Here is a 13,475-nt window from a genome sequence, read left to right on the forward strand (position 1 = left end):
CGTTCTGTATTATTTAATCGGTATTTGCTGTGATATAAATATCAATTGTTGCACACAGATAATTGATTCAATCAGATTAATAATAACTCTCTTAACTAATAATTATTAGATGATATTGATAACTACTAATGCATGTATGTATGTATGTATATGTCTATATGTATACATGTATGCATGTATGTATGTATGTATGTATGTCTATATGTGTGTGTGTGTGTGTGTGTGTGTGTTAATTGTATAATAATTATTAGTCAGAGATAATAATGATTGACTAGTAACCATAGTGACTGATCAAACACAGTTTTTCTCTTGATCAAATCAATCTGACTAAAGCTACAACACTAACAAGCTTGAGTTTAATTTACATTATAAATTCCAATTAAATAGGATATAACTGAGGCAGGCATATGATGGTTGGGCAAAACTACTTATATAGATCCATAACATAAAAAATACTAAGCAATTAAAAGGAATCTATGTATACTATACATTGCTTGACCATTTCCTTTTTTTAAAGCCGAGCATTAAATTTATTAATTTGACATAAACAAATGTAAGGAAAATTCTCATCTACAATAGATAGCTCCATCAGAGAACATGTCAAATGTAAAAAAATTCTAGACATGGGAAGTGTGCAAAGACAACACAGCATTCAAAGTCATTTTAACTAACTTGAACATTTTCTAGGAATTACTTGTAATCGTTATACAGGAGATAATCCATCTCTGATAAACTATGTGTCTCAGAATCTTGAAGGAATCAGCAAGTTATTATTGAATGCCGCTGACTCCTATTTGGTCCCCATCAGGGAAAGGAATTAACAGTACACGAGATTCTGGTTGCCATTTGTCCATAATGATAAGATGTTGCATGGAACATATCCAAAATCATCAGATCATGGGTTACAATTGTACACACTGAATATATGGATGTAATTGATTATGCTTGGTTCACAGGTTTGGTTGGTCATTGCATACTGGTACAGAGGTGGATTTTTTGTTTTAAGTTCCCTATGGCATTGTGACTCTTCCTCGTATTTGTTAAGCTCTCTGGAATTCTGCTGATGTAGTTTGTGTTATGCTAGCTCTGTATAATATTGTACTCAACTGTAATGATCATGAGCAATTGTTTATACTGGGGGCTATGGGATACTTATTATGAGCCAACAACTTAAATAAAATTTCTAAGAAAAAGTGGACACTGCCAAAAATTATTACTCATGTATATGTGTGGCTTTGTTTTAATCAATAAAAACCTATATTTCCGTTTGGCAAAAACAAAACATAATCCTCTGAAAGTAAATAATGAGAGATGTATCAAGCCAAAAAGAAGACAACAATGGCAATCATTTATGCCATATAGATGTAGCCCTTTTCCAGGTTTTAGGGTATGTTATTGATTTGTGATGCTTCGATTTAATATTTCTACCTAATGCTAGCATAATCAACTAATAGAGCATTTTATTTTCTAGACTTGTAAACTAAACATTTAGGATGAGCTCTGTTGTTCTAAATAAATGATATTGTCTTGTACATTCCTTTTATCTTCTTCACAAAGAAGTGAGAAGTAACAAAAGGCACTGCAGCATATGAGTGAACTAGCAATAATGAAATTAACTAAAATATCAATTGGATGAAGAATAATGCTGGTTTAAATGGGCAGACAAAGAGTTACCTGAAATGCACAATTAACATTTTTTCCCCGGATGATTTTAGTTGGTCGCGAATATGCTTCAACAACTAGCTTGAACATATCATCTTTGAACAAATTTTCCATCTAGCAAGAAACGAAAAGAAAATAACATAGGATCTATATATTAGTTTATGCTGATAATGAATTTAGAAATGCAATAGAATGTTGAATAGCCTTAACTAGGAGACATACTTCATATGCTACTGACACAATTATGCAAGAAATATCCAACTTTCTTTTGAGTTCAAAAGAAAAACTGACAATCAAGAAAACGACATCCAAGGCTATGTAAGACAATATTTCATTTGAAATATCAGAGTTAGAACAAATAAAACAGTGCAGGAAGTTTGTAGACACATACATCCAGTTTCAGACTTTAAATACAACTGCAGTTTTGCAGACTGAATTCCTTTAGGCTAGTATATTGTCTGTCTACATGAGAAAACATTAAACATGCATGTTTGAATTCTCTAATTTTATTACAACCAACAAACCCAGGAAAAACAAGTTACAGTGGTTATTTTAGAGATAGGTTTTGGTAAAGGATCTAATAAACACATTCTTGGAGATCATTTTAAAAATGTTTGTCATACTAGCACATGCTTCTTGACTATGCTTTCTCTGTTGTCTAGAGCATGGTCATCTTCTAATTATACTTGGTCAGTTTGATGGGAAATGCTTGACTATCCTTTCCAGTTGTATAGTCTGTCTACATGAGCAAACTTTAAATATCCATTTTGAATTCTCTAATTTTATTACGACCAATAAACCAAGGCAAAACAAATTACAATGGTTATTTTAGAGATAAGTTTTGGTAAAGGATCTAATAAACACATTCTTGGAGATCGTTTTAAAAAATGTTTGTCATACTAGCACATGCTTCTTGACTATGCTCTCTATGCTGTCCAGATCATGGTCATCTTCTAATTATACTTGGTCAATTTGGTGGGAAATGCCCTTAGTTACTGGGTTTGGACCCTGCTGCCCGGGTTTGTGCCTGTGTTTGCTGCGGGTCTGGGTAGGGTACTTCATTTGGACTGTGGATCCGCCCGGGTTCAGTCCAAGTAGGGTCCTTCATTTGGACTCTGGGTCCGCTTGGGTTTGCCACAGTCCAAATGAAGGACCCTGCCTGGACCTGCAGTGAATCCAGACGGACCCAAAGTGAACCCAAGAGGATGCATGGCGAATCCAGGAGGACCCACAATGAACCTGGGAGCACCCATGATGAACCCAGGAGGACCCGCGGGTTTCTCTTATTTTTTGCATATATATATATATGATGCACATATATATATATATATATATATATATATATATATATATATATATATATATATATATATATATATATATATATATATATATATATATATATATATATATACTCACGAACCCAAATGGGATTTTATTTTTTGCTCGAACCCACGAACCTAAACCCCAAACCCAAATCCATCCCTGAACCTGAATCGACAACTTAGGAAATGCTTGAGTACTTCCATGTACAACTAGCTTGCATTCAACATCTACCCTCAATCTTTGGCACAAGGAACTAATTAGAACCCGTGTACAAACTTCTAGAGTCCATGTAAAACATAAAGAAAAACTATAAAAAAATTATACTAACAATCTATTTACTTTTGTTGTCCTCAAATTTTTATTCAAAAAATTGGGCAACCCTACACAATTTTTCATGAATGCGTAGTTTAAATTCTCTAAGATAGCCACTCTGAAGACGTCTTTCCAAGGCAATTGATTATACTTGGAATCGGCCTAACTTTTTCGCCTCACAAATGCCATTTAGTGCTTGATTTTTCAAAATCCCAAGTTTCCATTTCATTTTTTTCTTGTGGATTGTTTCATTTGTTTTTATTTACATCCTAGGTCACTTTCTTTTTGAATCTTAGCCGCTTTGAGCTATTGCAAGGTTAATTTCATGCTATATTCTAAGAGAAAATAAAGAATAAAGTTATTTGCAAGTGGGGTTTTAAAGTCCAATTGCAAGTCATTATTCTTTGTTTAGAACATGCAATGTGAAATAAAAATTCCAAAAAGCTTCTTCATCATATGTTGAGCTTTTTCAAAGTCAATACAACCTGTTTTCATATGCACTGGTAATAGAAAAGACAAACCTCAACATTGCATTTGCATTAATGCTTTGAAAAGGGAAGGAAAGTTCACTTTAAATGTCATTTCATATGTAACTTGGCTTTCCAAGATCGAGTACATGTCTTCCTTAAATATGAATGCTTTTAAAAAGGCTTATATATATATATATATATATATATATATATATATATATATATATATATATATATATATAAGCCCAACTTCATTATTTTGTTTTTATTTTAAATATGGTCGACTTGCAACTGCGGGCTTAGAGCCCAATACAAGCTTAAACATCTCTTTTAAATTGAGCATTCCTCATCTTGATTGGGAGGATTTTAGCAAAAGCTTGCGAAATTGGGGATAAAGCCCAATAGGGCATTGACTGAAGTGTTTTATGCTTGCAATGTCATTGACAAAGTCTGACGCCCTAACGCCTATATAACAACCTAGTTTTATAAGATTTTCTAATTACAATGAGAATTACGAACCCTTGACTTGGTCTTCCTAATCATCATTTTGCATTTTGGGCTATCAGTTTCCCTGCAAAGTGATTTGTAAAGCCCAATAGGGCATTGTTAATGATGTTCTCATTGCAAGAGCAAGTACAAAGCCCAATCTAGGCAAAAAATTTGCATTTCATTGCTTGTATTCTCTTAAACAAAGTACATTTCCCCACTCTAATCGTCGTTGTTGAAATGGAAGACAAGTCAGCTTGTAATGCATGACATGATACCCGATTTTAAAGGTTGAAAAAGTCTGTGGAGTGGCTACACTAAAGCATTTTGGTTTGCAATCCTTTCCATTTGTCAAGGAACTCTCAAAGACTGAAAATGCATTGATTGAAGGGATTTGGTCAATTTTTGGTCAATTTTTGCTTGCCTATATAGCCATGATTTGAAGATCTTTTCCTAGATTTGAATCAGCAAGAATTTTGGGATTTTCTTCAAGCTCAAAAACATCTTCACATTTTTGGTTTCTCAAAAGAGGTACAACTTTCTTCATTTGCTTTTGTTCTTTATTTTTGAAGAGTAGTATATGAATCTTTTCCCTCTTTGGAAACGCCTAGGGTCTTGTTCCTTGTTCTTTGTTTTTGTATAAGCTTGTTCCTTGTTTTTGTAATTTTTTTCAGTTTTGCATAGTTTCTAACTTTTTTGAGTTTCAAAGTTTGAGTGTATTGTTTTCAAAACATTACAAGTTCTTCCCAAAAGTGGTGCAATAAGAGATGCGAGTTTTCCCCAAAAGAAAGAGCTTCGAAAATGCATGTTCTTCCTCACTTGCAATCTGAATTAATAACCTTGATTGTGAGTCCATATTTCAAAGAAGAAACTAAGTCATTTCCCTACTTCCAATCGGGTTTTAAAACCCAATTGCAAGTATTTCACTAGCACAAAATGAAGACTCTTTCCTATTCGTAATTAGGAAAAATACCTTTGCAAATGCACTTCTAATCAGACTTAAAAACCCCAACTACAAGTAAAAAAACTCCATAGCATATATGCATTTGCGCATAAAAGCTTCTCATTTTGACACCCAAGTGCATGGGTATCTACCTATAATGCCCACCAAAAATGTTATGTGACTTTTTCTCTGACAGAAGGTAGTTATGAAATTTTTAAAAATGAATATTAAAAGGGTCACAGAAATAAAGAATACGATAATCCTTTGGTTTGAATAAAATTAATAAATAATGTTTAGTATAAACTCTCCTAAAAGAAAATTAAAATACATAACAAAAAATCCCTAAATTCCTCATTGATCCTATTTTGTAGAAAGATATGAAGCGGGGAAAATTACATTATAGAAACTACAAAGATGTGAAAAAAGTGTTAAAATGATTGATAGCAAAAAATACTTTCAAGAGTGATTCCAAGAACGTGGTAACATACCAATAAGAGGGACTATGAACATTTTTCCAATTATGGGTGAGAATGAAAATAAGTGATTTGTTAATGCCACCAAATACAAAAATCAAAGAGTTATTTTCTATAAAATGTTCCCACCCATGTATAGATTTGAAGATTTCCAACACCTAGTAATTTGGTGACAGAAAGACCTCTTTGATAGAAGATGATGTAATAGGAGTCTTGTATTGTCAGACACTTAGTTTATTTTCATCATGCATTTAAAAAAAATTTTATTGACAAATTACATGTAATTGGGAAAAAGTTGTAATTGCAAGTAACCTTTTCACCTATAAAGTCATTGCATGTAATGAAATTATAGGTCAAGTTATGGAATAGGTCAAAGTTTTTTGGGTTTCCACCACCTTTTTCTCTCAACCCCTCACCTATAAATAAAAGATTGTGCTCTTTGTAATTTCATTTTTGGGAATGCAAAAAAACTTTGCCAATTTGTACATGAACTCTAAGATTTTGAGGTTGGATGTAAATTAAATTGCTTTCAATAAAAGGGGCAAGTTATTTTGAGACTTTGTGCCAATCCAAACTGTGATGTGACAACATTTTCTTGAGTTGATTGCGAATTTTATGCTTTTGTTCAAGAGGGACTTGACTCAAGCATGCAGACTTTGAGTTGCATATTGTGTTCAAAGTTATAATTTAGTTTCAAATTTGTTCTTGCGGACTTCGAGTGGTTTATCAAGTTTGTGATTAACATAGGATGCTCAAGCAAGAGAATAGCTTGCAAACTTTTTGTTACTTCATTATCTTTCTTTGTGCATGCGAGGTGAAATACATGCTAGAGACTTTGAGTTGCAAATGTGCTTCATTCTTGTTCTCAAAATCTCACGAGTCATGGAAAGTGTAAGAAACCTTGTGGTTTTAACTCTAACAAATACTAGATTGTTTAAATTTTGGATGTTTGACATTTTATCAAACACATTGCATGGAAACTAATAAACTGGTATTACCATTAATCTGATTTTCAATGAGATAGACTTCCAAATAACTATGTGATATCATTCAAACTTGCTTAAGTTTCTAAAGCTGGATCTACAAGCAAACAAGTGACTAGGTAGAATCCATCCGCGTTGAAATGAACCTCAATTGTGCAAAAGAGAATTTGACCCAAAAAAAAACACCACTTAGGTTTCAAATTTTGTAAGGTTTTTCCTTGAGCCCAAGGAAATGTGCCAACATCACCAAACATTAAAAATAAAACAAGGAAGCTCCTTGAGCCCAGGTAAATACTCTAGCATCAATTAAGTTTTTAATATTATGATAATAGATAAGCTTCTATTATTAGTTAATGATTAATGTTTGTAATCTATTGTAAATATTAGAATGTTTCTAATATTTAGTTAGTTGTACGTATCTGTTAGCTTTCTTTTAGGTAGAATAGAATATTTCTATTCTTTATGATCGTTTCCTAAGGAAACATCGCTTTATTCTTTTGTATATATAGACCTCTCGGGCTCTGTTAATAACAAGCAAATATTTTACCTATTACTTCGTAATATGGTATCAAATCCAATGCTCTAAATTTTTTTGAAAATGATTATAATTTCTTGGTTGAAATTATCTACCTTTTATTTTCGAAATTATTTTCATGCATAATCACTTCCAAAACCTTTGGTTCGACTACGGTTTGTTGCCAGAAAAATTGCGCCATTTTGTCTATGACTCCCATGATTTCTTTTGGTTTGCAAACTTGTGCCCTTCTATCTGCAACTAGTGTAACATAATCCTCTAAAAATCGAGGGTTAGTCTCCACTATTCATGTGAAGGATTTGTTGGGTGCCATTTCTTTGCAACTCATACCCAGATTTTTCTACCACTCATGTCTAAATTTCTTTGAAAATCGTGAGCCAGTTTTTTCCCAAAAAAATGTAAAATGTGGTTGTTTTCTGCCTATTTGGAGGCATCTGGGTTTTTTACAAACCTCTACTAGTTATTTGTGCCCATATTCTATAATTTTCTATGCAAATCTACCATTTTGCTAAGCTTTTCTTCAGTCAGGGCTGTTTTGGCTCAAAAACCTAATTTTTGTGCCATATCCGATATATTTTTACATATTCTTGGTGGGTTTTATGAGAGTTCAACTAGGTTGTGATCAGATTTTTCTGGTTGCCTCAATTTTTAAGCCAACAAATCCAAAAATTGACAAAATATTCTTTCTAGGTTTTACAAGCTCTCTTCTTGGTACCCCTTCAATTTTTTTGCATCTTCCATTTTTTTGCCTTGAAGTATGTGCCTTCATAGGTTTTCATGCTTTTTCACTGAAAAATGTGCTATGTCATCCTTGACTAATATTTTTCTCGAGGGAAATCAGAAGTTCAACAGTTGTAATTATGGCGCATAGAAACACCAGATGCTAACCATCTTTGAGTATCGCAACAGTGATAAGGTGGTTTTGGTTCACAATAGTCTTCTTAGCAAAGGTGCTCTACTCTAGCTTCATAAGGCTATGGGAAAAAGAACATTTAATGCAACTATTGCCACAAGTATGGGCACAATAGATTAACCATCAAGGGAGGGTATTACGATAATAGATAAGCTTCTATTATTAGTTAATGGTTATCTGTTTGTAACCTATTGTAAATATTATAATGTTTCTAATATTTAATTAGCTATAGCTATCTGTTAGCTTTCTTTTAGCTAGAATAGAATATTTCTATTCTTTATGGTCGTTTCCTAATGAAACATCACTTTATTCTTTTGTATATATAGACCTCCCGGTCGCTATTAATAACAACCAAGTATTTTACCAATCACTTCATAATAATAAATGGAACTAGGAAGTATGTCTTTAAAAACCATCAGAACCTAGGGACGTGTCCCTCCCAACCCCCCTAGAAATTCCGCAACATTCCCAGAGTGGGAACACAATAAGGATCACATTCCCAATTGCTACCACTGCAATCTCAAATCATCTCCAAAAATGTAGGGATGTTCTCGCATTCCCAGAATGATAAGAGTGAAGCAACAATGTCCCTTGAAGTGTCCCCTATCATGGCAGCAACATAAATTGATCTTCTTTTATACAAATAATGCATTCAAATTGGCCCAAGCCCTAGGGGTATGTGGGGCTCGCCAATTATTTTCTACTCCTTCAATAGGCTTCCAAGCTTCATTTGTATTCACATTTTGACCCCTATGTGTTAGCAACAAGAAGAGTGAAGAGATAAGAAAAGGGTGATTGGAGAAGTGAAAAGAGTGACTACAAGTTGAAAGAGGAGTGACAAGGATCAAGAAGAAGAAAAAGATTCTTCACCTTGTTGAAAAGGTTTTTCAAGCTAAAGGTAGGGTTTCTGACTAATTTTTTATTTTAGTTTCTGAGTTTAAAATCAGTGTTGATTCATTTTCTTATAATTATTTTGTTTCTAAATTCTTGTTACTTCATTTTCTAAATTAATTTAGATAATTAGATTTTGTTTCACAATTTAAAATTTCAATTTGTTAAAAATAGTTGCTTTAAAAAAAAATATTGAAGTAGTGCATATAGACTAAAAGTTGAAACTATGTGCTTTTATTTTTTTTCATTTTGTGAAATGCAATGTCAAAATGAGCTACTACCATAGTCATGAAATGACTGATGATGAGATGAGATCTCATTTTCATAGTTGTAACCAATTAGAATATGAACCTGAGCATGATGAGGATACTATTAGGGGAGTATGTTTCAAATTTAGAAGGGCAAACTAATTCCATAGCTAGTGCACCACCTGCTATTTATTGCCCCCACAGTTTTGGCAGTGGCCTAGGGGTGTTTACGATCCCAAATCTCATCTCAGACAATTTACAACCCCAATGCCGTCAAGTGGTCACACAAGGCAATGAAAATGCAGCGTTTGCAATACAAAATGATTCAAAATCATCAACAGAATTAATGTACACTTCCCCATTTGGCCACAAAATGGTGTGGGAGCATGCAATTTTTTCGAGGCTAAAAATATGCATTACACAATTGAATTCAACAATCTTTGGGGTGTTCCAGCTGACTTTGGAATCACAATGCCCATTACCTTCTCTGGTAGGCAACAAATTTAGAGACTTTAGTAGATACATGAGTAACAAATATAGGGGTTGCCACATAGTTGTATTCCTAGATTGCATCAGAGAGCACAATAGAGGAAGGGAAATACAAGGCACAAACTAAAAGTAACCCTATAGCTATTTTGCTTGTGTACCATAGAGAGAAGATAGATGAGTCCATTTGTTGATGTTTGGTAGCTTTTGTCAGATAAGCCTATATATATATAATGTGAGAAATTATATATTGTTATTATATTAGAGAATTTAATACAATGATATATATAATTATCATTATGTTAATCAATGGACATGTCCCTTCATGGGACATGTCTACTCTTGACCCTCTCTATATTATAAATACAAGATCGTTGTCTTTGGAAAGAAGATACCAAGAAGGCAATTCAATTACATTTACAATGATCCTATTTAATTCAACATGGTATCAGAGCCAAATAGCAAATGTAGAAAATGAGATAGAAAATGGCAAAGATTATAATTTTCTATAGAACTTTAAATATTTGATGAGAAAGTCGAACCTATGAGGCTTCAAAATCTATGAAAGTGAAGAGTAATGCAAATAGACAAAAAGCATTTGCAGATGATGTCATTGATTCCTTAATCCTTATTTGGGATGAAGTTGATAGAGAAATTAGAAAGTTCCTATGGAGGGGTGTGACACTGCATTTTCTATTATAGTGGTAGGATCAGTGGTTGTGGTGTAATCAGACACTCAATGCCTAGCCGATCCACATAATAGAATAAATCTTGGGAGAAAGACGTACTATACAAGCTTAAACACCCAACGTTATGGAATAGGCAGTGCGAAATCATCGGACATTGTAGATTGTATTGTGGATCTGCCAAGAAACATAGAGCCTTTGTTCTGAATAGTTGATATTCCAAAACTATCGATTAGGATTGATCCAAATGAAAGACCAACCATGTTAGATGTGGTTGCATGGTTAAAAAATTGTCTAGGGATATCTCATGGTAGAATTAATCCATCATGTAAGTTTTGAGCTTTCCTCGAAGTTTGAAGGTCCTATCTTTGAGATCATTTTTGCTCCAAACTTCAAAAGCAACAATAGATCACATTTAAAATTTAGTTTTGATAACTAGTTCATAGCTTCGGCTTCTATGCTCCAAATATCGACAATGGTTGATGATCTGGTGTTGACGTGACTTGAAATGATCTGGACAATGGATCTTGTTGAACGATGAGTGACCCTAGTTAGAAGAGAGATAGCATTGGGATGAAACAAACATCAAATATAGAGAGGAGACCATAAGGAAGAGCACGTAACATTGAAGAGGATTGAGCAACTGATAGTCTTTCCAAAAAGACTATTGCAAGGTGTACAAGCCAAACTGACATATAAAATATTATATGTTGAAGCCTGCGTTACATATTGAATAGTGTGTCAAGCAAGTTATGAAGAGGGGTGATTAAAGGAAAGACATCACTTAAGTTTGGATGAGACCCAAATCAACATAGGAGTAAGGTAAGTCACGCTAATTAGAGGCAATCTATAGTATGTGAAAATAAGATTAAGAAATTATGCTTGTAAGTATAATAAGATTATACCAACATTGTTGTTATTAATAATTAGTTATATATTTCTAAAATAATAATAATAGGATTAATGATAACATTATAGATTAGATAGAGTGATAATGTATATCAAATAATATATTTAAACTACAGATTAAAATATATAATGGAATTCAATATATGCATATATGTTCAAATCATATTATCTATATTTTATTGGGATAATGTTATCATTATGTAAAATTATTTTTGTATTTTAATACATATTATAAGAGCTATTCGCCTTGATCTTTTTCAAGGATGTTATTATAGGAAAAGGGAGGATGACTTCAAAATCAGAGGGAATTTGACATGCCTTCAAAGGAAAAGGAGCTCAGAAGATTGATGTTAAGAGGGAATATGACCCATTCGTTTGAAGGAGGAGATAGAGAATATAATTCAGTCAATCTTAAGTGGTCTCAGTCATATTGATTCAGAGGGAGTAAACCATTCTAAGATGGATTTTCTAGTGATCAATTGTAGCTGTCAAGAGGATTGTGCTTCATGAATATACCTCGTGACTATGTAATTTTAATAGGCCTACCCCTTGTTTACGTCATGAGGAAGTGATGGATTCCAAATGATGTCACTTGTATTTGCAGAAGTTACTATAAGGTGACGATCTTACAATAATTTGTATCATGAGATATAAATTTGAGTAAATGGTGAATGTTTTGCATCTCAACATTCTGGGAGGCCATTACTCAAAGAGTACTTGGTGAATATCATTTGATATTCTAGGAGGCCAATACTCATGATATCAGATGTGATATCAAACCTTATTTGGGTACTTGGTGAATATCATTGATATTTTGGGAGGCCAATACTCATGATATTGGATGTGATATCAAAACATTTTGAGCACTTGGTGGATATCGAATGTTGATATTTTGGGAGACCAAGACTCCTGATATCAACTATGATATCAAAATAATACCTTGTGATCAACGATATCTTTAAATTTGTCATACATAATATTACCAATGGTGGAATATATGTCTTGTGTTTATCCTCCCTATCTAAGAGGGAGTGTTTATGTTTGGTAGCTTCTGTCGGATAAGCCTATGAATATATATAATTATATATGAGATATAATTTTATATATTTGAGATATGAGTTTATTATAAATCAAAATGTCAAAATGTATTGAAGGAGGCCTCTAATCACCGCTTGAGAGGTTAGAAAACTCCTTATCAACCTAGACTCTCCAAGGTCAAGAGCTTCAAAAGGAACTTCGATATTGAAAACTTTAATGTTCAATTTTTATTGTTGAATGCAATGTTCAAGTATTTAGTAAATTAATAATTTTCATCTTTATGTCTTATACATCTTTTCATAACTAATATGTAAAGTACCATATGTATAGAACACACACAACACCCCCTCTCCCCCCAAGGCTTCCACCATGTCGTCATTCCCATATCGAGGCCCATTTGTTCCCCTATCCCAGAAACCTGTCCCCTCATTCCGACATCCCTCTATCCTCAATAGTGGTGTAACTATGTTATAAACAGGACTAGATAAATCTATGTTGATCAAAGAAAGGATGATTCAGCTCTTGAATAATGTTTTAAGTGGTTGGGACAATAGTTTGCAAACTCTCCAAGTAGTTGCCGAGTACTCTATTTTTTTTGCTGGGCAAGTATTCTCAAGTTAAACTCACCTTTTCATAGACACAAAAAATCGTAGGTAGAAATGTTGATGCATGTAAAATGATGATTGAAATGTGTTTTTCATATATTGTTTTTACTATAGAACTGTGCATTTTCTCTTTCAAGTCATCAGTTTTTAATTTGATACATTTTGTAATTGAAATTTACAAAAAAAAAAATTATTTCTTTAAGAGATTTTAAGATTTTGTTCTTTCTAAGTTGTTTTCTTCAGGTTAAAAATTTGGACTTGCTAAGTACTCTTTGAGTCCGAGTCTGAAAACTATGTCTGAGACAATAGTGTTTGTCATTGAAAGACCAAGAAACCCAGTCTAATTGGCAATTTCCTATAGCAATCTAGGTAGTAAAAAGATTCAACTACCATAAACTAGCTTTTCATCTTTGAGACTTTCTAGGATGAATGCTTAACTTCTTGTGTGGTATTCATTTTCATGTAGTACATTGTCTTTCTACTTTAGTCAGAAACTTCCTCTCTAATAC

General features: G+C 33.1%; 1 protein-coding gene across 5 annotated transcripts in view; it reads right to left on the minus strand.

Annotated features, from left to right (window-relative positions):
• The window catches only part of EDD1 (glycine-tRNA ligase), a 426,585-nt gene that overhangs the window by 47,607 nt on the left and 365,503 nt on the right, over window positions 1–13,475 (minus strand). For all 5 annotated transcript variants that reach the window (XM_089786876.1, XM_089786879.1, XM_089786878.1 and 2 more), the window contains one exon: window positions 1,675–1,776. In XM_089786876.1, coding sequence (XP_089643002.1) covers window positions 1,675–1,776 — 102 coding nt within the window. The remainder of the gene's footprint in view (window positions 1–1,674; window positions 1,777–13,475) is intronic.

Source organism: Cupressus sempervirens, chromosome 6 (genome assembly GCF_028749045.1).
Source record: "Cupressus sempervirens isolate cs-2001-9-10 chromosome 6, ASM2874904v1, whole genome shotgun sequence".
NCBI lineage: Eukaryota > Viridiplantae > Streptophyta > Pinopsida > Cupressales > Cupressaceae > Cupressus > Cupressus sempervirens.